Source organism: Mastigoproctus giganteus, chromosome 6 (genome assembly GCF_048544385.1).
Source record: "Mastigoproctus giganteus isolate SK-2022 chromosome 6, ASM4854438v1, whole genome shotgun sequence".
Taxonomy (NCBI): domain Eukaryota; kingdom Metazoa; phylum Arthropoda; class Arachnida; order Uropygi; family Thelyphonidae; genus Mastigoproctus; species Mastigoproctus giganteus.
The window spans coordinates 210,655,497-210,682,557 of record NC_143580.1 but is presented as its reverse complement, the minus strand read 5'-3'; the positions used below and the strand labels follow the sequence as shown (position 1 = coordinate 210,682,557).

General features: G+C 38.4%; 1 protein-coding gene across 1 annotated transcript in view; it reads left to right on the top strand.

Moving 5' to 3' along the window:
* The window catches only part of puf (ubiquitinyl hydrolase 1 puf), a 1,022,896-nt gene that overhangs the window by 45,282 nt on the left and 950,553 nt on the right, over nt 1–27,061 (top strand). Inside the window, exon 2 of the mRNA XM_090376705.1 lies at nt 21,881–21,971. Coding sequence (XP_090232831.1) covers nt 21,881–21,971 — 91 coding nt within the window. The remainder of the gene's footprint in view (nt 1–21,880; nt 21,972–27,061) is intronic.

Sequence of the window (27,061 nt, the reverse complement as noted above, 5' to 3'; positions counted from 1 at the left end):
GTATAAAAGCCTTTCAAATAACCACGAACGCACAAAACAATTTTAGATAACCGGCCAAATATTACCGACGTTTTCTTTTTCCTTAAGTTAATCGGATACTACCAAAACATATAAAAATAAATAGTGTAACATTTACCAAAAAGTTACGTAATTATAAAATAAAATCTTGGCTTCCCATCTGAACAACATAATAAAAAATGTCGAAATATGAAACTCTAACCTAGATTAGGCGCATTATAGCCTAAGCTGCTCTTGCGCCAATAGCTCTCAAACAACAACAACAACAACACACCTGGTGCTGTCCCCTGGTGGTCACCTGAACTCCAGACTCTTAGACGCGAAGTCATTTACCGACGAAAACGCTATCAACGTGCAAGAAGAACATGGCCTCCAGAAGAAACAGAGGCTTTACTGCAGCAATATCGAGTGACCAGGAACCAGTATACCACAACAATAAAACAGTGCAAAAGGCGCTCATGGGAAGCCCTGGTAAGCACTGAAGGGAACACCGATCCCTGGGGGATTGTGTACAAAGTGACCACTAACAAGCTCCCCAGAGGTGAGGTCGTATCAACCACAAAATTACCGAACGGACTGTACACCAGATCGTGGCAAGATACTATCAATAATATTCTAGACGCTACATTCCAGCAGCCTGCTGACCCACACACACCGGAACAGCTACAGCTCTGCACGGAAAATGAAACATATCACACAACTGCAATTGAAGAACCCTTCACCACAACCGAGCTCAACTTAGCTGCATCTAGAATCAGAAACAAGAAGGCTCCGGGCAGAGACATGCTCGATCCAGAAATCGTCCAGAAGGCCATTGAACTTATTCCCACTACAATACTCAACCTGTTAAACCACTGTCTCCACCAAGGATTCTTCCCCACACAATGGAGGACTGCAATCCTTAGACTTATATTGAAGAATGCAACCAAACCACATGATCTGCCACAATCTTACCGGCCCATTGCACTGCTGCCAGTCTTCAGCAAACTTCTCGAACGGATGAACTCCCATAGAATAGAAGCCCACTACAATGACGCTGGTCTCTCCTCACCTAAGCAGTACGGTTTCCGGAAAGGACGCTCCACGATTGATGCACTGGAAACAATCATTGAAGCTGCTACCAACTGCAACTCCAAATACTTTCTACTAATCTCCTTTGACTTTGCTGGTGCCTTCGATTCCCTCTGGTGGCCCAGCAGTCCTGGGCAGGCTCCGAAGAGCGCATGTCCCAGAAAACTTATATAGATGCATCAAGACCTATCTCCAGGACCGGCGAGTTTTCGTGTCTGCTCCCCACTGCAGTGTCTCCAGACCAGTCTTCAGGGGATGCCCTCAGGGATCTGTCCTGGGGCCTCTCCTCTGGAATCTGGTGCTGGATGATTTCCTGAACACCAAACTCAACAATGTACAAACCCAGGCCTATGCAGATGACCTGGTCATGCTCTTTTCTGCCAATAACAGAACCCAACTAGAAGCAACTGCCAACCAGGCCATCTCCACCCTTCAAGCTTGGGCAGAGCATAACAACCTAAAGATCTCCCCAGAGAAAACCAATTCGATCCTACTAAAAGGCACCCTTGATTTGAGAAGACCACCCCAAATCAAGGTCAATGGTGTTACAGTAAAACTAAAAACAGAGCTTAAATATCTAGGTTTGATCTTAGACAAAAACCTTTCCTTCACTCCTCATCTAGACCAACTCAGGATTAAGATCAGGAAGTATGCTGCCCAAGTCTCAAGAGTTGCCCGGAAGGACTGGGGCTTAAAGAAGAGAACGCTGTCACTCTTCTATAAGGCAGTTTTCATCCCGGTTATCACCTATGCTTCTGGAGTCTGGTACAAGAAGGCCAATACCGTAGTAAACAGATCGCGCCTAGGAACTATCCAGCGCTCTCTTCTCCTTCTGTCCTCGCGTGCCTGTCGCACTGTCAGCACCCATGCGCTCCAGGTCCTCACTGGATCTCTTCCACTGGACCTGGAGATTGTTCGTCATGGGTTGCTCTACCAAATAGCCAAAGGAAGAGCAGTTACTTGTGCAGGTTTCACCACTGACCCAGCAAATAATAGAAACGCTGAAAAGAAGAGACTTAATGAACATCTAACAGACACCTGGCAAGAAAGATGGCAGGCATCAACTAAAGGCGCTGTCACCAAAAGATTCCTCCCTGATGTCAGGGCCTCCTACCCCCTCACACCTGTCTGGTTTTCACCAGGACTCTGTGCTACCTACCTCCTCACTGGACATGGCTCCTTCCAGAAAAAACTACATGACTTCAGAATTTCAGACTCACCCCGCTGCCACTGTGGAGAGGATCAGACGTGGGAGCACCTTGCCCACAGCTGTGAAATCTACGAGGACTTCAGGAGGATCCTAATAACAAAACTACGCTTCAACTACCAAAATCAAGAACACCTCACCCTACAGAATGAAGAAACTTACCGAGCTCTGACTCAATTTGCAATGGACTTATTTACCAGGCAGAAAGCGCTTCCACCACCTTAGTATCCGAATCAATAGGTCATAACAACCATGACTGCCAATTGTTGCTACGCATCATTGAGCCATGGATGCTAACGCCTTAGGCCAACTTGCACAAGACTTGACCAGCAGTGCAATAAAAGACAGGGTCCGCACATACCTTGACAAATTCCTCATCATTGATTTCTGGACAAACTTCTCTCGACCAGATGTGACACATTTCATCAAGAAGAGGCCTAGCATCGATCCCTGGACTTGACCATCAATCTTGGACTCCCGGTTTTGACCACCCCCACTGTTCGTTCTGATGGACTACTGGACCAGCCTTCAGTCTGGATGCGACACAGACTCACCAAATGGAGCCCCAATGACGGCACCTGAACTAGACCTTACTGAACATGACCCATCCACCATAGCAGCACTCACACTGCTGGATTTCCAGCAAGTTGTCGGCTCCAACTAACTGGCCGTGCTAGCTGTACCTACCCTGAACTTGTGGAGTATATCTCTCTCTCATTTTTTATTTTATTTATTTTTTTTTTTCGGCTTCTTTCTTCTGTTTCCTGCCATCCGTTCTTTTACTCCCCCCCCCTATTTTTCTCTTACAGAATGATTTTTTTTTCACTCCTCTCTCTGGTGAGGCACTGGGCATGCCACACTGTCATCAGGGGCCATCTTCCCTATTGGCCCCTTTCTTCTGTTTCCTACCCTCCAGTCTTCTGCCTTCCTCCCTTACTTTTCTCTTGCACAACGTTTTTTTTTTTTTTTTTTTAATTTAGTTTATATATATATATTTGTGTGCGTGTGTGTGTATATACATATATTTATATATACACACACACGCATTCCCCACAGGTCTAAATCTAAAAACATCAAAATTACTGCCCGACCTATTTGGCCCTAGAACAAGTTATCAGCGAACAACCCTACGCTCTGTTAAAATTACAACCGTTGCTCAAGAAACAGCGATCATCTCATTCTCAAATCTGGTCCTAGCCACTGAAATCCCAGGAAAGTAGGTGGCAGGACCCGCCAGAGTACTCTAGCTACAGTGGTACACCCGGTCAGCCTCCCCGTGGCATGGTGTGGTAACGTCGGGTCCCACTAGGGGTTCGGCGGCTAATAGACCGGAGGAACAAAGGGCACAACACAATATACAGCACATGACCCCCACACACTTCAAATCTCTGGCCCCGATACAATGTATACCCGCGGAGATGGGAGAAATCCCAGGAGCCGTTAGACACTAACATACCTTATACCTTATATATACCTCCTTTATTAGACTAGACAAAGACAGTAGGAAATTTAAAATTGAGAAAGGAGTTCGACAAGGAGACACAATATCTCCGAAGCTGTTTGCTGCTGCCCTTGAGAAAGCTTTCAGAAGATTAGACTGATCACAGAAAGGAGTCAATGTGAACGGAGAGTACCTAAACCATTTACGATTTGCAGATGACATTGTGGTCATAAGCCACGATCCCAAAGAATTAGAGGAAAATCTTAATCAGTTATGCACAGTTAGTAAGGATTTAGGACTAAAGATGAACATGGCTAAAACAAAAGTAATGATGAACAAGTATGCCACAGAAAGGGAAATAATGATTGAAGGAGCAGTAATTGAAAAGTTGGAGTCATATACTTATCTGGGACAGGTTATTAGGTGTAATAATGATAAAAGGCTGGAAGTCAAGAGAAGAATAAATTTTGGATGGATAGCATTCAGGAAATATAGTCATACACTGAAGAGCACTATCCCAGTTTGTCTGAAACGTAAAATAATGAACCAATGTATACTCCCCACCATGACTTATGGAAGTGAAACTTGGGCACTCACCAAAAGAATGGAAGAGAAGCTGAGAACTACACAGTGAAGAATGGAACGAATTATATTGGGAATCAGACTGTTAGATAAGAAGAGAAACACATGGATTAGGCAGCAAACTCAAGTAAAGGACATCCTTATCAAAACTAAAGAACTAAAATGGTCTTGGGCAGGACACATAGCTTGAAGACATGATGACAGATGGACTAAAAAAATAACAGAATGGTATTCAAGAGGAGCTAGAAGAAAACCTGGAAGACAAAGTCGCAGATGGATAGATGAAATTCATGAGTTTGTGGGTAGTAAATGGATGGCCAGTGCTCAAAACAGAAGGAACTGGAAAGTTGCTGGAGAGGCCTTCATCCTGCAGTGGATTGAAAATGGCTGCTGATGATGTTATAAACAGACTGAATCATTGACAATAAAATAGTGCTGGACTCTCTTCTTGGACTAAGCTGCTGAGTGTGTCATGCCAAAAAAGCGGAACAAGTGCCAAACATAATGATCATGGATATAATTGAAAACCACCGTATTAGCAGAACCTGAAAAGCGGGGCCCTGCTGTATAAAGCATTTTCTGAGTAATGCAGCATAGCACATAAATTTAAATTGAAAAAGGTCACATTTGATCAGTTTTGATTTCACCCAGAGAGTAATTGACTGCTGGAACAAACTTCATTTGATATTAGTGTAAGGTATGTTAGTGTCTAACAGCTCTTGGGATTTCTCCCATCTCCGCAGGTATACATTGTATCGGGCCAGAGATTTGAAGTATGTGTGTGTGTGGGGGGGGGGGGGGGTCATGTGCTGTATTTTGTGTTGTGCCCTTTTTTCGTCTGGTCTATTAGCCGCCGAGCCCCTAGTGGGACCCGATGTTACCACACCGTGCCACGGGGAGGCTGACCGGGTGCACCACTGATGCTAGAGTACTCTGGCGGGTCTTGCCACCTACTTTCCTGGGATTTCAGTGGCTAGGACCAGATTTGAGAATGAGATGATTGCTGTTTCTTGAACAACGGTTGTAATTTTAACAGAGCGTAGGGTTGTTCGCTGATAACTTGTTCTAGGGCCAAATAGGTCGGGCAATAATTTTGATGTATTTAGATTTAGACCTACGGGGCATACATATATATATATATATAAAAAAACACGTTGTGCAAGAGAAAAGTAAGGGAGGTAGGCAGAAGACTGGAGGGTAGGAAACTGAAGAAGGGGGCCAACAGGGAAGATGGCTCCTGATGACAGTGTGGCATGCCCAGTGCCTCACCAGAGAGAAGGAGTGGGGTGGACAACAAAAAAAAAAAAAAAACCACCTCACCACAAAAAAAAAAAAAAATGAAATCATTGTGTAAGAGAAAAATAGGGGGGGGGGGGGGTAAAAGGACAGATGGTAGGAAACAGAAGAAAAAAGCCAGAAAAAAATAGAGAGAGAGAGAGAGAGAGAGAGAGAGAGAGAGAAAGAGAAAAGAGATACCCCGCAAGTGCAGGGTAGGTACAGCTAGCACGGCCAGTCAGTTGGAGCCGACACTTGGTGGAAATCCAGAAGTGTGAGTGCTGCTATGGTGGATGGGTCATGTTCAGGTCCACAAGCTGGGGACTTGGAGTCAACATCAGCCCCTATAATGAGTTTTGCATTTGGCATTTGTAGCTGGATGGTCTGTAGATATCGGGTGGCAGGAAGAATATTTTCCCCCGGTCGACAGTATATCGAAACTAAGTAGAATTGCCCCAGTGGTGAAATTACATGGGCGCACACAGCCCAGCTAGTACACAGATCAGTGATTTTGGTGACAGTCAGTTCGGGATTGCGAACGACGATCGCGGCCCAGGGTGTGTCACCATCAACCTGGACCACTTTAAATCTCAGGGGGTAGCCTTTTACCTCCTTATTATGAGTGTATGGCTCCTGAAGAAGCAGCACATCTAAGTTCTCTTCATTTGCCTTTTTGACCAGTTGTGCAGCAACAGCCTTGGACCTCTGAGCATTATGTTGTGCTATTTTCACAGTGTGGATATTTACGCTTGGTCTGTTACTCCCCATAATCTATTCTTGACTGTTGAGCACTTCTGGCTTTGAGATAAACTGGGCAATTGCTGTCACGGAGGGAATGGTTGGCTGGCACCTTTAGGGCCTTGCAATTGGCACATGTGGGAGGTTGAGACTTTTTGGGGCATGTATTTCAGGAAAGCTTTTGACACTGTTGCGCATGGAAGACTATTGTACAAATTGGAGCAGAATGGTATTAAGGGTAAGTTGCTACAATGGATAAAAGGATGGTTAAGTGGGAGAAGACAGAGGGTGGTAATTAATGGATGCTGCTCTTCGTGGACTAATGTTATTAGTGGAGTCCCACAGGGTTCGGTGTTGGGTCCTCTGTTGTTTTGTATATTTATCAATGATATTGATGAAGGTAAATCAGGCTTAGTGTCGAAGTTTGCAGACGATACAAAAGTTGGCAGGGTTGTTAATGATAGTAATGGCAGTGTGCTACTGCAACAGGATCTAGATAATTTGGGCAGATGGGCTAAGAAGTGGCACCTGAAGTTTAACCTTGACAAATGCAAAGTATTGCATATGGGTAGAAGTAACCTCAGAGAAACGTACCAACTGTCTGGTGCTACACTTAAGGTGGTAGAAAATGAAAAAGACCTGGGAGTAATTGTGCAGTCAGATATGAAGTTTTTTGAGCAATGCAGACAGGCTGCCAGGGCAGGTCATGGGGTTTTGTCAATGATATATAGGAATTTTGCCAGCAGGGAAAAGGAGGTGATTGTCCCTCTGTATAAGGCAATGGTCAGGCCATGCCTTGAGTACTGCGTACAGGTCTGGAGGCCTCATTTTAGGAAGGATGTAGATTTCCTTGAGCTTGTACAGAGAAGGGCAACAAGATTGGTGAGGGGAATGAAGGGATCCTCTTACGAAGAGAGGCTTAAGTTCTGAAAATTGCAGTGGCTGGAGATTAGGAACCTGCACAGTGATCTGAATGAGGTGTATAAGGCCTTGAATGGGTTGAGCACGCTGAATTCTGATGGGATCCTTCCACTTGTTCAGATTATGAACCTAAGGGGGGCATAAATTCAAATTAAGAAAAGTCAGATGTAGAATAGATGTGTGGAAATTTGCCTTTAGCCAGCGGGTGGTTAATTGCTGGAACAAACTTCCATCTGTCGTTGTGGAAGTTGATAGGTTAAATAAATTTAAGGAGGAACTGGACAGGCATTTGGAGGTTATGGTGTGAGTTTACTGCGTTATGCCCTACAAATAAACATATAATTAGCAATAATATATATATGTATATATATATAAGCCCTAATTAGATAAATTATGGTGTAATGTAAATGTCCTCCCTGGTTTGAAAATCGCTGTAGCCTCAAGCCAACTGTACACCCGGTATACATGAAAAGACATAGATAATAATACGATAATTAATATAATGAGCCTTACATGGGAAAAAGTTATTTTGCAAGGGACTTTGTCGAGGGCTAAACCCTCTACAAAATATCCAACCCATGTTAGGCTGAGCCATCGGTTTCTGTTATCATCTGCCTGTATGCCGTGGCCAAAAAGTCCATAATAATGGAATAATCCTTTAAGTTAAAATTAAATGCAGGCAAGCAATTATAAGTATGGCCTACCATATAGGGAGTAGGTCTAAACCGTAATTTGGTAGAATACAGGCTGGATACGTCGGATGTAACCGGGAGCATAACTTCCCAACCCGATAGGGTCGGGAAGTTATGCTCCCGGTTACATCTGACATATAATCAATTAATTACTTTTTTTTGCCTTTTCACTTTTATCTATCCTTGTGCCTTATTTTCATACCTCACGAACTATTAGAGTAATTTGAGGGGGAGTGAGGTACTATTGCTTTATCTACACAGCTTTCCATTCTCCTTTTGTTAGCTATTTAGCCGTTCTTCAGCAAATATCAATCAGTTCTCAGTCATGCTTATAATGTTGCAGCGATAGGTCGGGCTAGATATCATCCAGCCTGTATTCTACCAAATTATGGTTTAGACCTACTCCCTATATGGTAGGCCATACTTATAATTGCTTGCCTGCATTTAATTTTAACTTAAAGGATTATTCCATTATTATGGACTTTTTGGCCACGGCATACAGGCAGATGATAACAGAAACCGATGGCTCGGCCTAACATGGGTTGGATATTTTGTAGGGGTTTAGCCCTCGACAAAGTCCCTTGCAAAATAACTTTTTCCCATGTAAGGCTCATTATATTAATTATCGTATTATTATCTATGTCTTTTCATGTATACTGGGTGTACAGTTGGCTTGAGGCTACAGCGATTTTCAAACCAGGGAGGACATTTACATTACACCATAATTTATCTAATTAGGGCTTACATACCGCCCGATGTAATGTTCTATCTCTGGATGGCATTAATCAGTTCGTTCTATATATAACAGTTAAATAGTAAGTTAATTTTATAATTCAAACTCTGTATTATTTGGATTCTATATATATATATATTATTGCTAATTATATGTTTATTTGTAGGGCATAACGCAGTAAACCAACTCTGGCTATCTTAGTCTTTATAGTTTCTTTTTTCCTAATGGCTTACTTTGTACTCTTATACTTTTATGCTAAAGTCTTATCATACATTTGCTCTTTTGGTCTGAAGACTCACTATGAACACTTATATTGTACGTATACATTCTTACAGTAGTAATTATATATATATATATATATATATATATATATACACACACAGGGTGTCTCAAAAATATTGGTACAAACGTTTAGGGGAGTTAGGTAACATCTAAAGGAATGTGAATCGCATAGGAACCCATAACTGGAAACGTCACGGGAAAGTAGTAGCAGAGGCACAAGAAGCAGAAATGACACAAGACAGTAATTAGTGGCAAACATTTATTTGACATAATATTAACAATGGAGTATGAGATGGATGCATTTCATGATGTTACAACAGATGCTCGAAGGTTCCACCATGAGATGCGATGCATTCGTGACACCGACACAGCATGTATTGGTGGACACGGTCGAACACATCTGGAGTTTCTTTGACAGTAGCAGCAGCGCAGACGAGTCTCGCCACAAGATCCATTTCTCTCTCTCCACAGGCGATTCACACACAGTAGATTTGAGGGTCCCCCCACAGAAAGAAATCAAGGCTCGATAAATCAGGTGAGTGTGGGGGCCAGGCAACGGGTCCACCACGGCCAATCCATCGACGCCCAAATGCCTGTTCAAATGGTCACGAACACACCTTCCATAATGGGCAGGTGCCCCGTCATGTTGAAACCAAATGTTGCGTCCCACATTTGCTGGAACATCGTGAAGTAACCCTGGTAGAATTTGTTCAAGAAAGATCCGATATTTAGCAGAGTTCATGCAGGATGGTAACAGGTATGGACCGACTAAGCAGTCACCGACCATACCTGCCCACACATTTATTGCGAAGCGATGTTGTGCTGCATGGGGGGGTGCACACCGTGTGGGCCTTCTGCTTATCCATACACTTGGTGCATGTCTGCCAGCTCACAGTTCGTGTATCGATGCATGCTCTTTGTCCGACGACTACTGCTTGAATGAGTAAACCAGAAATTTTACCTCGCGAACTGATGAACAGCACTGTGTACCGACTTATGGTGACATTTCCGGTTATGGGTTCCTATGCAATTTACATTCCTTTAGATGTTATCTACCTCCCCTAAACGTTTGTACCAATATTTTTGAGACACCCTGTATGTGCATATACAGTGAAACTTCCCTTTAACGGACAGCCAGGGGGAACGAAAATGTGTCCGTTAGAGAGAAGTGTCCGCTAACAAGAAGTCTGAGGGAGAAAAAAAAAAGAAAGAAAGAAAAATCGTTAAACGTTTAATGTAAAATTAAATTAAATTATATACAGATTTTGCACAATATTTTTGTAAATAATATACATACAATTGTGCTATGCATATTATGACTTTATCTTAAGAAAAATACATACAGTAATCACTTATTTTCTTCTGCACCTTCTTCCGGCTGATAATTTTGTTTTCAACATTTGTTTGGAGTGAAGAATCCATCGAAAGTCCTTCAGTATCTTCTTCAGCGGCGAAAAACATTTTTAAACGATTGATTTGTATGAGCGCTTCTTCTATTTTCATCGGTGGTTCGTCGTTAATATGTTCTTCGACAGAATGACCTCCTTCCATTTCTTCATCCTCATGAGGAACTTCTTGAAAAATATCGATGATAATGTCGTTGATATTTAGAGCACCATCTTCTGTACTGAGGTTTGAGTCTATATCTTTGTAGCCAGGGTCACTTGTAGCTGTACATTATCAATAGATGTTGAAGTACTTGTTCTTCTTGGTGCCCCACATTGCTGTTCACAACTTCAATTTTGCGCTTGAGAAGCCAGACTTTACAAAACAGTTCACGACAGTTTGTTTTCTAATTGCGTTTACTGAAGAGGAAATCCATTGAATCGCATCTAGGATGCTGATTTTCTTTGCAAGGTCACTCGCACATGTTACATCGTTCATGTTTGCAATGAGATGTCTTAAAACACGTTTTCTGTAGTGAATTTTAAAATTTTTTATTATCCCTTAATCCAAGGGCTGACACTCTGCAGATGTGTTTGGTGGCAGAAAAATGATTTGAATATTGGAAAATTCAATGTGCGGGTGAGATGCAGCATTATCCATGAAAAGAATAATTTTTCTGTTTTGACGAATCATGTTTTGGTTAAAGTGACTTATCCATTCGCTCATGATATCTCGTGTCATCCACGTTTTTTTATTAGACTTCCAATCAACATTCAAAAGATTCAACTTTATGCCCTTGAAACAACGAGGATTTTGTGGTTTTCTTATAACAAGAGGTTGTTCAAAGTCTCCCAGCATATTTGTACACAATAGTACAGTCAAGCGTTCCTTAGAAATTTTTCCGCCCTGGCATTTTCGTTTTTTAGACTCATTGTTTTCAGGAAGAGCTTTAAAAAAACAATCCTGTTTTGTCACAGTTGTAAATATCCTTAGCTTCAAAATCACGACATAACTCTTCCAATTTGACGGTCCACTCTGTTACAACCCCAGTATCAACAGATCCACCTTCACCACTTACGGTTTTCCAAGAAATTTTATGCCGAGTTTTGAACTTGTCTAGCCATCCCACAGAACTCATTTACTCCCATAGATTTCGCAACCTCCAAAGCCTTTTCCCTAATAATAGGCCCATTAATAGGAATTTTTTTTAGCACGTGCGCGACAAATTTGAAGTCCAACAGTTTTCGGGAATGATTTTTGAACCTGATCATTTACGTGTTGCCAAAATTGTTTGAGCAGTTCATTTTTTTTCTTTAGGATGTCGCTTACCTGCGTCTTCCCGATTTTGAATTTTACAGCGAGATTGCGAACACTATTTTATTGCCGATCATACGTATTAATGAGTTCGACTTTATCTTTTAAAGTTAAATGTTTACGAGAAGACATTGTGCACTTCACACGACACTGAACAAAACTGAAAACTGAAACTGAAAAGACGAAAGGCCAACCATATTCCCCCCCCCTCCCTGCACACACCGAATTCATCAGAAGTTTTACACGTGCCTTAAAATTCTTAAAAAAGGGTTTAGAACCGCGACGTAAACCTTGATAGAATTCGGAGAATCGGAAATAGAAAATAAACACACGATTGAGGCAATACGTGGAAGAAACGTTCCTAGAAAAAGGGCCGTGAGCTCGCCGGCTGTCCGTTATGGGGAGATCAAATTATGTGCAAATCTAAACGAAACAATGCAGATTGCCTGTCCGCGTCCGTTACAGAGAATGTCCGCTAGACAGAAGCTGCAAACACGTTAAAACCAATGGAGGTGAGTTGAGGAATTTGAAAATGTCCGTTGTAGAGAGATGTCCGTTAACGAGAGGTGTCCGTTAGGAGAAGTTTCACTGTATTTATCTTTAGCGAGCAAGTGATTGATTACTTAAATAAATTCAAGGAAGAACTGGACAAACTTTTGGAACAAACAGATAGGTGAAAGTTTTTTTCATTTCTTTGGCTGATGCTGTATAAGCTTGCTTTTTTGCATCATATGTCATACTAATGCTAAAAAATTAAAACATATGCTTTTATTATTTTACTTACCTTTGGTAAATTTTTCGACGTTTTTTTTTTTTTTCTTCCCTTATTCTGCTGGTAGCCTTTGACATATCCAGTCATGCCCTTGGTCGAATGTCTGATTGAAAATTCACTTTCAGGAGTAATTATTATATTACTTCTGGGCATTGATGGACAGCCATCACTGTCAACTGTTTTTTGGTTGCTTTTAAACAATACAAATGTTGCTTTGATATTCCACGTCTGAAGCCTTTTTCTGAATTTAATTGGACCTGGGGACAAGATTATCCATGTGAAAATCAAAGAATTTTCAGCACTATGAAATGGGTTTTTAAAAGTTTTTGCCGTTTTATTGACCTAATTGTCATATTAAATCATATTCTATAAGTAGCTTTATAGTCCTAATCACACTCCTTAGTGCAATATCTGGACTATTGCAATTAGACCTAATGTGAGGGTCCCCCCACAGAAAGAAATCAAGGCTCGATAAATCAGTTGAGCATTGGGGCTAGGCAACGGGTCCACGGCCAATTCATCGATGCCCAAAATGCCTGTTCAAATGGTCACGAACACACCTTCCATAATGGGCAGGCACCCCGTCATGTTGAAACCAAATGTTGTCTCACATTTGCTGGAACATGTCAAGTAACCCTGGTAGAACTTGTTCAAGAAAGATCCAATATTTAGCGGAGTTCATGCGGGATGGTAACAGGTATGGACCGACTAAGCAGTCACCAACCATACCTGCCCACACATTTATTGCGAAGCGATGTTGTGCCACATGGGGGGGCGCTCACTGTGTGGGTTGTCGTGAGTTCACACATGAGCATTGTGCTGATTGAATAAGCCTTCCCGAGTGAAATAAGTCTTATCCGTGAACAAAACATAGGCTGGAAAATTCAAGTCTTGAACACTTTCTTGGAGAAACCACTTCGCAAAAGTCACACGTGCAGGATGATCTTGGGGGAGCAGTAACTGATCCCTTTGGAGATGAAAGAGGTGTAAGAAATCGTGGTGCCAGACATGCTGTATACTGCAACGAGACACTCCTAAGGCAGAGGCAACGGCACGTGTGCTGGTAGTAGGATTATTCTGGACAGCATTCAACACACTTTCTTCCATGGTGGGAGTTCGTGTCGAACGGGGTCTGCCTGCATTACGGGCGCCTCCGTAGCCAGGTGGGAAGGAGCAGCAGTGCGTAGCACATGCTTCTTGATTAGACCGGGGTTCGAGCCCGTCACCACCAAATACGGAGTATGCGGAAAGGTCAAGGAATGACCACCGCATATCCCGGAGCAATATGGCCTTAGTTGCTAATGCTCCTAAAAACCAAATAACAACAAACAAACAAGCCTGCATTACTCCTCTTACCTCTAAATGACCCATAATCGCACAAATTTTGATGCACACATGCAAACAGTGGTCTGGTACATGTCTGTCTGGGAAGCTTTCTCCATAATTCATTGAGCGGCTCGTCCATTGGCCTCTGCTAATCCATATACTAGGTGCATGTCTGCCAGCTCACAATTCGTATATTGATGCATGCTGTTTGTGCGATGACTACTGCTTGAATGAGTAAACCAGAAATTTTCACTCTCACGGACTGATGAACAGCGCCATGTACCGACTTACGGTGACATTTCCGGTTATGGGTTCCTATGCGATTCACATGCTTTTAGATGTTACCTACCTCCCTACCTCCCCTAAATGTTTGTACCAATATTTTTGAGACACCCTGTATATATAAAAAACCAATATTAAGTTTAAAATTAAAATCAAAACATATGCCAGTAGTATGGCAAAACTGTTGAGCGAAAACTATTAAACATAATAGTTAAATTAACATAAAGGTTAAATTAACGGGGAGGGGAAAGCAAAGGTAACAAGACTAAAATTTTAGCCGAAAGTTTCTGAATAATTTAGAAATTCAAATAAAATTCAATTAAAAATAATTCCATTTAAAATTAAAACCAATTTGTATAAAATTTAGTGGCACCCCCAGTAAGGTGCCAGTTCCAAGATACATGAAATATCACCAATAGAGACTAAACAAACTAAGAAAATAAAACAAAGTAACAAAAAATAATAGACTGACCATTATGCCCCATAATTATAATAAAAACCTAGCCAAAAACCTAAACATTATTAAAATATATGCACAAGTGTTTCTGTTTCTTAAGCAAAATGCACAGGTAAAAAGCAAAGCAAAGTCATAGACCAAAATCTAGGCAAAAGGAATAGGCTACAAGGGTTTGCCTATATTTTGGTCTATGACTTTGCTTTTCACCTGCATTTTGCTTAAGAAACAGAAACACTTTTGCATATATTTTAATAATGTTTAAGTTTTTGGCTATCTGTAGGGCTAGCATTTACTTTTGCCAGTCTGCCGTTATTTTTCATATAACTTTAGTAAATTAATAAGAGGAGTTTACCTCAATATAGTACGTGGAACACTTCCGTTTTGAATCGTTTTGAATATTTTCGTTATTCTTTTAATTGCGTTAATTTTAATTTTAATTGTTTTGAATTATGTTAAATTGATTATTTAATTATTTATATTTTACTTTAATTATTTATATTTTACTTTAATGGACCGGTAAGTTGTCGATTTTTTCATTTTTTCCGTTTTAATTTCTGGAGGGTATCATACGGAAGTGTTCCACGTACTATATTGAGGTAAACTCCTCTTATTAATTTACTAATATTATTATCAACGTAGAACATATTGAGTATTACAGCTCTGATTCATACTATCTAATTTTCATATAACGTAATTTCAGATAACTTATAATAATATGACCATATATCAACTCAAAAATTGCTACTTTGCTTAATCTAGTTTAAACTTAATGCTATTATTTATAGTATATTTAGTTATATCATAATATGGTTAGGCTGACATATAACTAGCAGAAAAAGATAGCTTTTGTTGTTATTGATGGCATATATTGAGAGGCACTAGCCCCATGATGGCGTGCCTTTCGACGTAAGCCTAATTCAATAATAACTGTTAAAATTTGGTATTTTTCTGTATTTTGTAAATATGGAATTATTATGATTTGGATTTTGTAGATTGCAGTTATACTTTGACTTCACTATATATAGAGACTGATAGGATCCTTTGAATTTAATAAAAAGCTTTGTGTGTATATATATATATATATATATATGCAAACATTTTTATACAACCATTAGTGAACAGTGATTAATAAAATTAAAAGAAAAACTATAATTTAGTGCAAAATTTGAACTTATTTAGATGAAATCAAATTTTCAAACTTGTTTGAAAATTAAATTCTATTCTAGAAACATTTTATTTCTTTTAATGAAATTCATATAATTTCTTTCAATTAAATGAACTCATAAATGTGATTTTTTTTTAGTGAAATCATTCTTTAGAGACATGATTTCTTAATTTTGTTTTTAATTCAGAGCTGTTATATAATATCAGAAAAAGTTGCCTCACATTAGGCTGATACGAATGGGAGTAGTTCTGTGAGAGCTACATTACTGAGTTGTTTACATTTTTTTTTTTTTTTCTGCAAGAATATGAAACATTAAGTTTTTTCAGTTGCCGTGGCATACTACCAGACTTCTCTCACATACCCTTAGTCTGAAACATGAATGGTAAAATATATGGTAGACATACATGCAAAACTTAGCATGCAAAGAAATTTTATCAGCACATAAAGAATATCAGTAATGTAAAAAAAGGTATGAATTTTTAACAGTATATTTATTTAAAATAAATAAAAAGTAGACCTGTTGGGAGTCTCTGGATTTTACTTCAACTGGTTCAACCTGCATGGCACTTGATATAGCTACTACACCTTGTATAGACTAAAAACATAGTTTGTCGCACTGTGATTATGCACCCCTTTCAGTTAAATTTGAGCACAGATGTCAGTTAGTTTAGAGTGGATCATAGTAAGATCTTGTTACATTGCTTTGTATGAAGTGGATTTTTTGAGTAACATTTATAAATTCACATGTTAAAACAAGGAAGTCTGTTACAATGTAATTAACTTATATCCTCTTTTTTGTATCAAGGAGAAAAAATCTCAGAAGCTAAAAAAAAAAGAAATACATAAGAAAACATCCAGTATTTTCAATTGAAAACTTATATGTATGGTTTTCTAAAACAAAGTGACAAAGCTTGCTGTGCTTATACTGCTACCTTCTATAGAAAAAAATTTTTTTTTTTAAATTAATGTTATAATTTTAAATAATATTTATTTATCCTTCAATTGGTTCAATGGGCACATTTTCTGCCATTATTTTCAGAAAAGTTCTTTGGCTGGACCCTTTCTTCCCCCACTGGTAAGGCATGACTGAAAATATTTTACTGACTTTATAGTTATTATGGCATTCCTATTAAAAATTATCATCCCTGCTGTTGAATATACTGTAAATCCTCACATGTACAGTAAATTTGGTTTATATGGAGGCAATCTTGTTTCAAGATGGCAGATCAAAATAAAAACACCCCTCTTTCAGGGTACCAGAGCATCCCCCCCCCATGTTCTTCCCATCATATATACTGGGAATGTGGTACTGCAAAGAGAAACAAAGTCAAGGCTTTCTTCCATTCCAACTCATAAAACCTTTCTGGTGTGTCACTTCTTTGCATAGCTGGGATTCATTTGATCCCAACTCTTTGACTTTTTACCATATACTAGAGGTTCCCAAACTTTAGTGCCTCTAATTTTTTCATGGTGCCCTTAGTGTTGAAGTAATTTTTCCATGGGGCCCTAGTCCAAAGTAAATACTTAACAGTTCCACTTATTAAGTAGTTAGATCCAAACAACTTAATAAGTAATGTTGAAACTGTGAACTACCTCAAGCTAGTAGTTTGCCTGTGTCCGACAGATGTTGAGTATCACTGTTTCTCCCGAAAATTTAAAATATCCCATGGCACACAGTTTGGGAACTGCTGCCATATACACTAACATATGTAAAAAATTTCATTATTTTCACTGCAACTCCTCACTGTTTTTGAATTTGAAAGGTAGATATGTTGATATGATTAGACACTTCTCAGAATTAGGGGAGGGGCTAGACTAAAGTTATTGGACTCATTTTTATCTCATGTCCTTCCAGAAGATTAAGGTGGAATAAAAAAAAAGGTAAAGTGCAGCCATTATCAACCCACTGCAGGATGGAAGCCTCCTCAACAATTCATGCTGAGGGAAATGGACCGTAATCTGCTATGCTGGTCCAGTGCGTGTTGGCAGATCGACCATATTCAGCAGTCAGGGGCTTGAACCCCGGTCTACTCAAAGAGCGTGTGCTACTGCACTCCCGCTCCTGACCACTTGGCTACGGAGGCCATTAAGGTGGAATATATGGTGGTTAATTACTGAATTGCATATTGAGATAAAGACAAGATTGTTGCTGTGCAGTGAAATGCTCTACAAGGTAAAGGTGTGTTTGTTTTTTTTTTTTTGGTCTCCAGGGTTTCCCTATAAGCCGCAGTAGCATCTGAAAGGCAAAGCTAAGGCTGGCAAGTGTATGTATGTAGGTATGTGTGTTGTTATGTTGAGCATTGAGTGCCAGCACCTGGCAACTTTGCAGGCAGGGGACTAGGCAGGGGACACCTAGTCCCCTGCCCCCTGACTCTCAACCTTTGCCATGAGGAGGCATGCCAGGGACTACATTCCAGAAAGTAACATGTAGGGGGATTTCAGAAAGTTGTGAAAATCCCAGTAAGAATAGCAGCAGGAAAATAGCTTGAGAACTATGGGAAATGGGATAATGACAAGAGGCATCCCCTGGAAGACGAAGAGAGAAGATCATAATTAAACTAAAGAAAGGCAAAATTTACATCTTATAAAATATACAAAATATATACATCCGTAATCAAGCCCTGAGAGAAATAGACTGATTTACTAGCTCCCTGAGACATTTTATAATGATAATTCAACTTGCAATTTTACACAGTAAACATCCTAACTCTGTCCCTTAGTGAAACAGCCAAGATTACTGCCTTCACTAGATATTTCTATATACGAAACAAAATAATTCAGAAATCTCAATCACAGTTACAACTTAACAAATTAATTGAGGAAATTGGAAATCCAAGGAAAGAGCCAACTCATAAAGAGTGTTCACCTTAGACCCATAACAGGATTATGTAACTTGAACATTAACAATACTCTTCCTACGCTTGAATAATCTTTCAGCAAACAAGGTGAAAGCATTGGAATTCTCCTTATTCATGAGAAAGTCCGGCAATTCAGTATCAACATAAACATTGGTCAACAGCTGCAATTCATTTCTTATATCTACATAATATGGGCAATCAAAAATGAGATATTCAACAGATTTGAGAGCACCACACTGATAAAGAGGAGTATCAGACAGTCCCAGGGCAAACAGTTTAGAATTTATACTTCCATGACCAGTAATCAGAAAGGTAGAGAAAATTTCAGGAATAAACCAAGCATGTTGTTTCTTATAGTCAGAGACTTCAGGTAAAAATTTAAGTTTTTCTTCCTAGTCCAGAATGCTCCCAATCATTTTGCCACTCCCTGGAGAGAACTCCGATCTAATTCTTTTAATAGCATCCTTCTCCTGAATCAGAATTAACAGTGAAACCTCTCAAACTAACTGGAAGAGTTTTCTTTCTGTAATATAGAAGGTAATGTAACATTCTCTCATATTGTATTGGGAGTCGATGACATAATACCTGTAATGCTACCTGAGACACAGTTCTAGAAGATCTGCTGGTAGCCAATAAAAAGAAATGCTGCACCTGTGTGACATGCCTTTTTAACCAATATAATTTACAACTTTAGAACCCAAAGCCCCAGCAGAATAGCAGACAATTGGTATAAAAATACATATAATGTAATACAAATCAAGGGCGCCTCCGTAGCCAGGTGGGCTGGTGCAGCAGTGTGTAGCACACGCTTCTTGATTAGACCAGGGTTCAAGCCTGTGACCACCAAATACGGAGGATGCGGTAGGTCAGGGAATGACCACCGCATATTCCCAGCCCAGATAAAGGGTGAGGGTTGGCGTCAGGAAGGGCATTCAGCCGTAAAAATTTCATGCCAAAACAGTAAAAACGCTGACCTCATATATATAATGGGAAAAAGGCGAGGACTAAAAAAAAAAAAAAAGTGTAATACAAACCAAGAGTAGAAGACAATACCATACGAGAGTTTCTAGTTAATTTAATAATTTTACAAGTTAAGGTTTTGATTTTCTGCAAAATAATTTTAGCATGGCTAATGAAATTAAGCTGATCATCCAAAACGATGCCAAGGTATTTATAAGTTTTTGTTATTTTAATTGTTTCCCCATTCAGTTTAATATTAGGTCTGTTCAAACTTAGATTCCCTTTCAATAGCATCTGCTTCGTCTTATCAATAGAGAGCTTTAGTTTGTGTGTAGAACACCATATATTAAGATCCTTTAAGAAATCATTCGCTCTGTTTTCCAGATCTAATCTAGAATTTCCGAAAATTAAGATAATAAGGTCATCAGTGTAAGCAACTCGAAGGATGTTTTCTCGATCCACAGAAAGCCACCCATCAATGACCACGTTGCAGCACATAAGGCCCAGAATGGATCCCTGAGGACAGCATCTAGTAATAGACCTTGAGACAGAACAAAATCCTGAAGAAACCAAAATTTTTCAATCAGTAAAGTAATCTGCAAGAAGGCAGTAGATAGGAGCAGATACCTTGACCTCCCTGAACCTCTCCAGGCTGCTTTGCCACATATGGTGTCAAAGGCCTTTAAAGTCCACAAAGAGGCCAAGGACATTTTCGAATCAGAATTCTGGATAGAATTTAAGACCAAATAGTATCAAGGGTTAATTTTCCACACATAAATCCAAATTGATTTTGTGCATTCAAATCTTTGTCCAAATAATATTTTTGGAAGCGGAATACAATTAATTTTTCCCAGGATTGGCAACAGAGCAATAGGTCTATAAGAGGAAGAATCGTTTGGGGGTTTATTATAGCTTTTAAGGAGGAGCTTCAAACGCACTTGCTTCCAGAGCAAAGGGAAAACTCCATCAACCAAGCAAGTATTAAGTAAATTTGAAATAATTTGAGGACAAACCTGCCAAACTCGCTTAAGAACAGCTACTTCCAACAAATCCAGACCAGGACACTTTCCATCCATCATGGAAAGAATTGCAGTTTTCAATTTCATCACATGAAAATGAATCCTCCTGACTAGAACCTTGGTATGATGGGTGCTGCAGCCACATAATAGTCTGAACGGAACCCTCCAGAGATGGGAGATCTTCGTGAATAATACCATCTAAAATGCTGCACCTGTGTGACATAACTTTTAACCATATAATTTACAACTTTAGAGCCCAAAGCCCCAGCAGCATAGCAGACAATTGGAATAAAAATACATGTGCAATACAAACCTGCCGACCGGGCTAGCCGAGTGGGTAAAATACCTGCCCGGCAACCCAAAGGTCGCGGGTTCGATTCCCGCCTCGGGCTTGGATCAAAGTACTGCAAAAACCTTGGGAGGTGCAATATGGCCACAGAAGCCGATGCGCCAACAACTACCAAATCAAAAAAAAAAAAAAAAAAAAAGCAATACAAACCAAGAGTAGAAGACTTAATACCATACGAGAGTTTCTAGTTAATTTAATAATTTACATCTAAAACAGCATTGATAGATTTGTACCAATCCAGAGTTTCTGAATTACCAAGACAGACCGAAGAAAAGATATCCAAAGGATGGATCTTCTCAATAACCAATTTGTATGGTAAACCCCAAGGGTCATCTTTCAAAGTCGATTGTACGAACCTAGCCTAAGCAAGTCTTTTCCCGATAAATTGAATAAAATAGAGTTTTCTTTTTGATTTATTTGTCAATTTCATCCACAGCTGGCAGTGCCATCATGTTTGTTCTACGCAAAATATTCATATGCTGGCTGTGTGCAAACATTCTTGGGAATTTTTGCTGCACCACTAATCTATCTATAGTGCAACATTTGTTATGGTTCTCCAGTTCCATTTGAAGTGCATTATGTCTGTACAGGTATGTGTTCATGGGCTGATTTGCATGTTGTGTTAACTGACAAATCCTGAATAATTAATGGGAAAAAAAGCATATTTCCCTCTTCCTGAGACTGACTAACTGCATTTCAATTGAAGAGGTCTTTAAGAATCCTCTCAGTCTATGATGGGCTTTGAACCCAAACTTCTACAAATGGGTGACAACCGTTAACACTATATACAAATTGTCATGATGAGTGCAACCATAATAATGAATTTATTACATTAATTAGATATAGGTTCATAATGGGCCAACAATGTTATAGAAAAATAATATTAATTGTTGACTTAGTGTACTTATTCAAAATAATACTTAGAAATATTACTTTGGATTCATCTATTAGTATTTCACATGTAACTAATATATATATATAATATATCTAAAATATAGATTTTTTTTAATTGAATTTTTTTTTATTTGAAAGATGAGAATGAGACACGTAAAGGAGAACAGCGATCACTAACAAAAGTGGAAATATCTGTTTTGTGTAATTATGTTCAAGCATGGCCTCAGAGGTAATTTATTTTTACTTACAAACAAATAATTTTTAACAGATTCAAGAAAGAATGAAATATTTTTTTTAAATTATAAAAAATTCATAAATGTTTAACTTTTTATTACATAATTTTGAAGGTATCTAAATATGAACTAACTAATTTTTCATTGAAAAGGTTGGTTTCAAGAGTGTGTAAATAAAGGAGAATGGTTGTACAAATGTACCCTACATCATAATGTAGATGTAGAGTACATTTGAAAACATACAAATGACCTCTCCATGTTTATGTAAAAGTATTGATTGGCCTTTTAAAGTATTGACCTTTTAAATTTGGTAACAAAAGTTGTGGAAAAGTAAGCAGTGCCAATTTATTTTTAGTGTAGTACTGAGTGTCCACAAAGTATCTCCATTTAAAGCTGTCTGGAGCACAGTTTAATGGAGGAAATGCAACTGGATTTGGCAGTGTATATCTTCAGAGGACGTGGAAGAGAATTGCACGAAAATGGAATTAGTTAAAAAATCAGTACCATAGGGTAAAGTTGTGCTGTTCATGATTAACTTAAGTGATTTGTATGCCTCTGTGTGTATGCTGTAAGACAGGACTTTAACATATAATAACTACTACTTTATTTGCTTGACATTTTCATGTAACATCACTATCACCAACATATAACATGTGGCTTGACTGTTGTTGAGCCCATTAGCACAACATTAGCCATATGTACCTTCTGTTCTGACTAGTGATATTAGATTTGTCATCAATATTTGTATAACCAAATTTTATGGTAATTTTGTTAAGTGTAAGGAATAAGTGTGGCTTCTCATGAATTTTTAATGATCATGAAACTGAATTGAATTTGTCTGATAGTTAAGAAGAAATATTAGAAGTAGTGAGAGAGAGCATAAATTCTGATTTAGACGATGACTGTTTTGAGACCTGTTCCCCTAATCGGGTATGTGCTTTTGGAAAAAAAAAAAAAAAAAAAAAACAGGGACTTAAATCTATTTCTTTAGGTTTGATAAGATGTTCCATTTCAAGAATCAGTGATGTGAAACCTGTTTTTAAGTAATATTCACTCCTTTATATGAAAAGATAGTTTTGGAAATGGCAAATGTTGAAGGTGAAACAATGTATAGCGAATGGGGAACATTAGGCAGCATTGTTTTACAAACCGAGATTGATATATTTGCAATTACCTAATTGTTTGTTATATCAATATATGTTTGTTTTTGCTTCTTTCAGAGAATTGTCAAAAAATTTACAGGATCCAGAATTTGGACATTATATTTTGAGCCATGGTGTATCTTGAAAATTTTTCACATCATGATTATTATGAAGTGATAATAAAACTACCTTCATGAGTGGGAAAAAGACTGATAAACTTTTCTTAATAAAATAACTTTCAGATAGCTGGGTAGACTTGCTACCCAGCTATCTGAAAGTTATTTTATCTTTTACCTAAATTATACTCTCCAGATGAAAACATTACTTTCATCCTCTCATTGGAAAACTTCTTCCCTAAAGCACAAAAAAGTAAGATAGTCTTGAACAGATGTAAAAATCATGCTTCTTGTATTTTTAGACTTAGAATGTTGTTCATCATGAATTTGTTGTGCGTGGTTAAACTGTGAACTAGGAATACTACTTTAGATATTTGAATATAAGTCAAGAAATTTTGGATGATTTCAAAATCAAAAAAATCCAAGGTTGCTTTATATATGGGTCATGTCAGGATTCCGCTTATTGAGAAAAAATTTATATTAATAACATACAATAATTTTTAATGTTACCTGGAAAAATTCATCTTGTTCTCAGTTCTTAATAGAGTGAGTATGGTGCATAGATTAATGCATGTCTAGTCACTGCTAATTTTTGTAGTAGTGTTTCAACAGCACTATAAAAGTTTCAAGAAGTTTCTTAATCATTTAATATCAAGGTAAGTGAAAAACAGTACCTTTGACTTTATAAAATACAGGTAGTTCTCAACTTTGAGTTAATTCATTCCTAGCGCGCACTCGTAAAGCGGGAATTTATTTCATATAGACATAAGGTTAAAAATAGGTGTTACCTTCTCAACAGTGAAATTAGTTAGCTAATTAGTTTGTTTAAACAGTGATCGATTTATCCAAAGAAATCAAAACGTAGCCTGTAAAATCAAGCAAATTTTAATAATAGAGAAATTATTTTCGACTTACAAATGTTAAAGAATGTTTATTCTTTATCATCATCGACTAAATGCACACTCGTTGATCACTCATTATTGGCTCGGCACTCGGTTTGTTGCATGAGGAGTCATCTTCTTTAGAAATGTTTCAAGTGGGATTTGTTTCCAACATAATCTCTTTTAATTATAAATTTCACGATTGCATGCATTTGCATTTTTTAATGGCACACACAAATTACAACTAACACAATTTGCGTGGAGTAAAAAGTTTATGAAGCTTAAAAAAGAAATGAAGAGAAGATTCTGAAAATTTATTTATGTTTTTTATACGATTGAAGATTTCAGTAAAGGGGAAACACATTTCACCATAATAATGTAAAAAACCACACGATTCCAGCTATTGGTATTTTTGCAAATGCAAGAAGATAGAGTTTACTACTCATTTATAATTGCTTGCAGTAACAGAAAAGCTCAATAAACCGGAAAGTGCAAATTGTTTTTTGGTCGTGACCTCCAGAAATGTGCTTTAGAAAAATATCACAAAGGCGTTTAAAATTGATTCTTATAATGGAACATATGATAACGATGAAAGTGTAGTGCATTTTAATGATTTGAATTGGTAACTAATACAATTTACAAACCACGCTCACAGCCTTTTATATGGCCTTAAGGTCACACTCGTGACCTTAAAAATGACATTTTAGAGAGATAAATCGCTTAGTTATACAGCGAAAATTTCAACTTCTGAGATCTTGAAAGGAATTACTAAAAAACAATGTTATTGGGTTCACGTTACGATATTTTAATGATATGATGGTGTCTCTGAAAGGATTAATATCATAAAGCTGGGTACACTGTATTGTATAGCTATGCACATGGTTTGAAATGCGTTATTTATGAATGTTTAACATGCATTTTTTGCAGTTAATGTGCATATTTTCAGTTTTGTTGATACTTGATACTTGGAGGGAAAAAACTCGTAAACCTGAGAACTCTAAAGCGAGAACTGCCTGTATGTTAATATAAATATCCCATTCATTTACTATCAAACAGGTTTTGGATCAAATAGTTTTGCACATTTTACTCAATTTGTTATGCTAAAATATAAAAAATTGGGTAGTTCTGGCTATGCCCTCAAAGATTTTTTCTAATATTGACTTATACAGGGTTAAAATATATTTCTATTCTGCTTTCCTTGGTTAGATTACCAACCAAGGAAAGAAGAATAGAAATCTTGTAGATCATCCCATCCCATCCCATCCCATGCCATTCCATTTGTATTTTTGTAATGAATAAAACAGAGTAATATAGATGAATAGATCGTCCTGTAAATCTTGCAGATCATCCTGTACCATTTGCATTCTTGTAATGCCAAACAGCACGAGGCTGAGAAATGCTACAAGGGAAATGCTCCATTGGAGAAGAGCCCATCACCAAGTTGTGAATTGTTGGGTGCATGGTTGGGATTATCTGCTATTCTGGTAGTAAATGAACAATCTGTGTGAGGCCATTAGCAATTGCAAAATTCTCACCATCTTGACCAACTGGGTTCATGTGGTTAGAAAACTGAAGCCATCTGTAGTTGTGAAGGTTAAAATCATCAAGGAAAATCATCTCATTGTTAGGAAAGCTGGACTGGAGAAAATCAAGTTTCAGAGAATGGCAGTCAGAGTTCCAAGTGATTGGTGGAATTGTGGGAATGATAAAATCAACACATGAATTTGACAGAATGGAGTAAAGAGAGTTTAAGCCAGAGAAGATCAAAAAGAGGAAATTCCAAGTACTAAGTCTTTGACAGGGAATAGTGAAGTGGATATACCTCCTAGTGAGTTACCAGTAGGTTTGATCCGATGGACTATCTAGCTGGTAGCCTGCGAACACTGTTTTAGAGCTTTATTCTTGAAATATAAAGAAGATTGGATTTTGCCATGTTGCCTGTCATAAACTCAAAGACATCAGTCATACTGCATGATGTAAGAGATGAGGGTTGTCAAAGGTTTGCCTTGGAGACTAAACTTAATTTTCGTCACTTCAAGCCTCCAATGAGCAAAGTGCATCCATTGACGACAGCCATCTAACACCTAGTATTTCCTGGTGACATAAGGGGTGGTATTTCTCTGTGTGGTTATATATACACCTCAACCCCTTCTTCACACCTTGATTGTTGGTTCACACCTGGATTGTTCCCTCCAGTATATTAGGTGCATTGTTTCAGAATTTGCACATGGAGGAGGAGGTGGAGGAGGTATACCTAAGGTTACTAAAAGTGTTGCCATTGTGAAGGCACAGGCAAATTATTTGGTTTTTGCAGAACTAACCGGACTTCACCAAAATTTGGTCCACTGACTCACAGGTGTCATCTGTATGTCAGTTTTGTCCACATTTTAGACTCAGGTAACAAGCCCTAGCTTGTTATGGTTAAGAGAATGTCTGTGATAAGCCTGAGCAACCAGATTCATAGAATTTTGTTCTCTGTAATTTTTTTCTCTCAAGCTTCCTCCCCACTTCCCCTATGAAAAACAACTAAAAATGTATATAAGATATTTTCAATAGATCTCATAATTATTAAAGGAATAAATTAAGCATTATAAAATGCACTAACAAGTTGTTTGGGAAAAACTTTTGAAAGGATATTCCATATGATGGGGCTTATCCGGATTCTAGACTTGCAGTCCTCTCTCTCTCTCTCTCTCTCTCTCTCTCTCTCTCTCTCTCTCTCTCTCTCTCTCTCTCTCTGATTACCATTATGGCACCAATAATGGTAATCAGGCAACCAATAAAAATGTATCTGTCGTAGATATATTTGTGAAAATAGAATTCAGCGTTTGAAATGCCCTTGTCATGAGACAAAATATCCAGTTATGGTCAACCTAGATATCAAGAAAGCATTTGATACTACTTGAGATCACGATATTGTTATGAACATGCATCATCTTGAACTAAG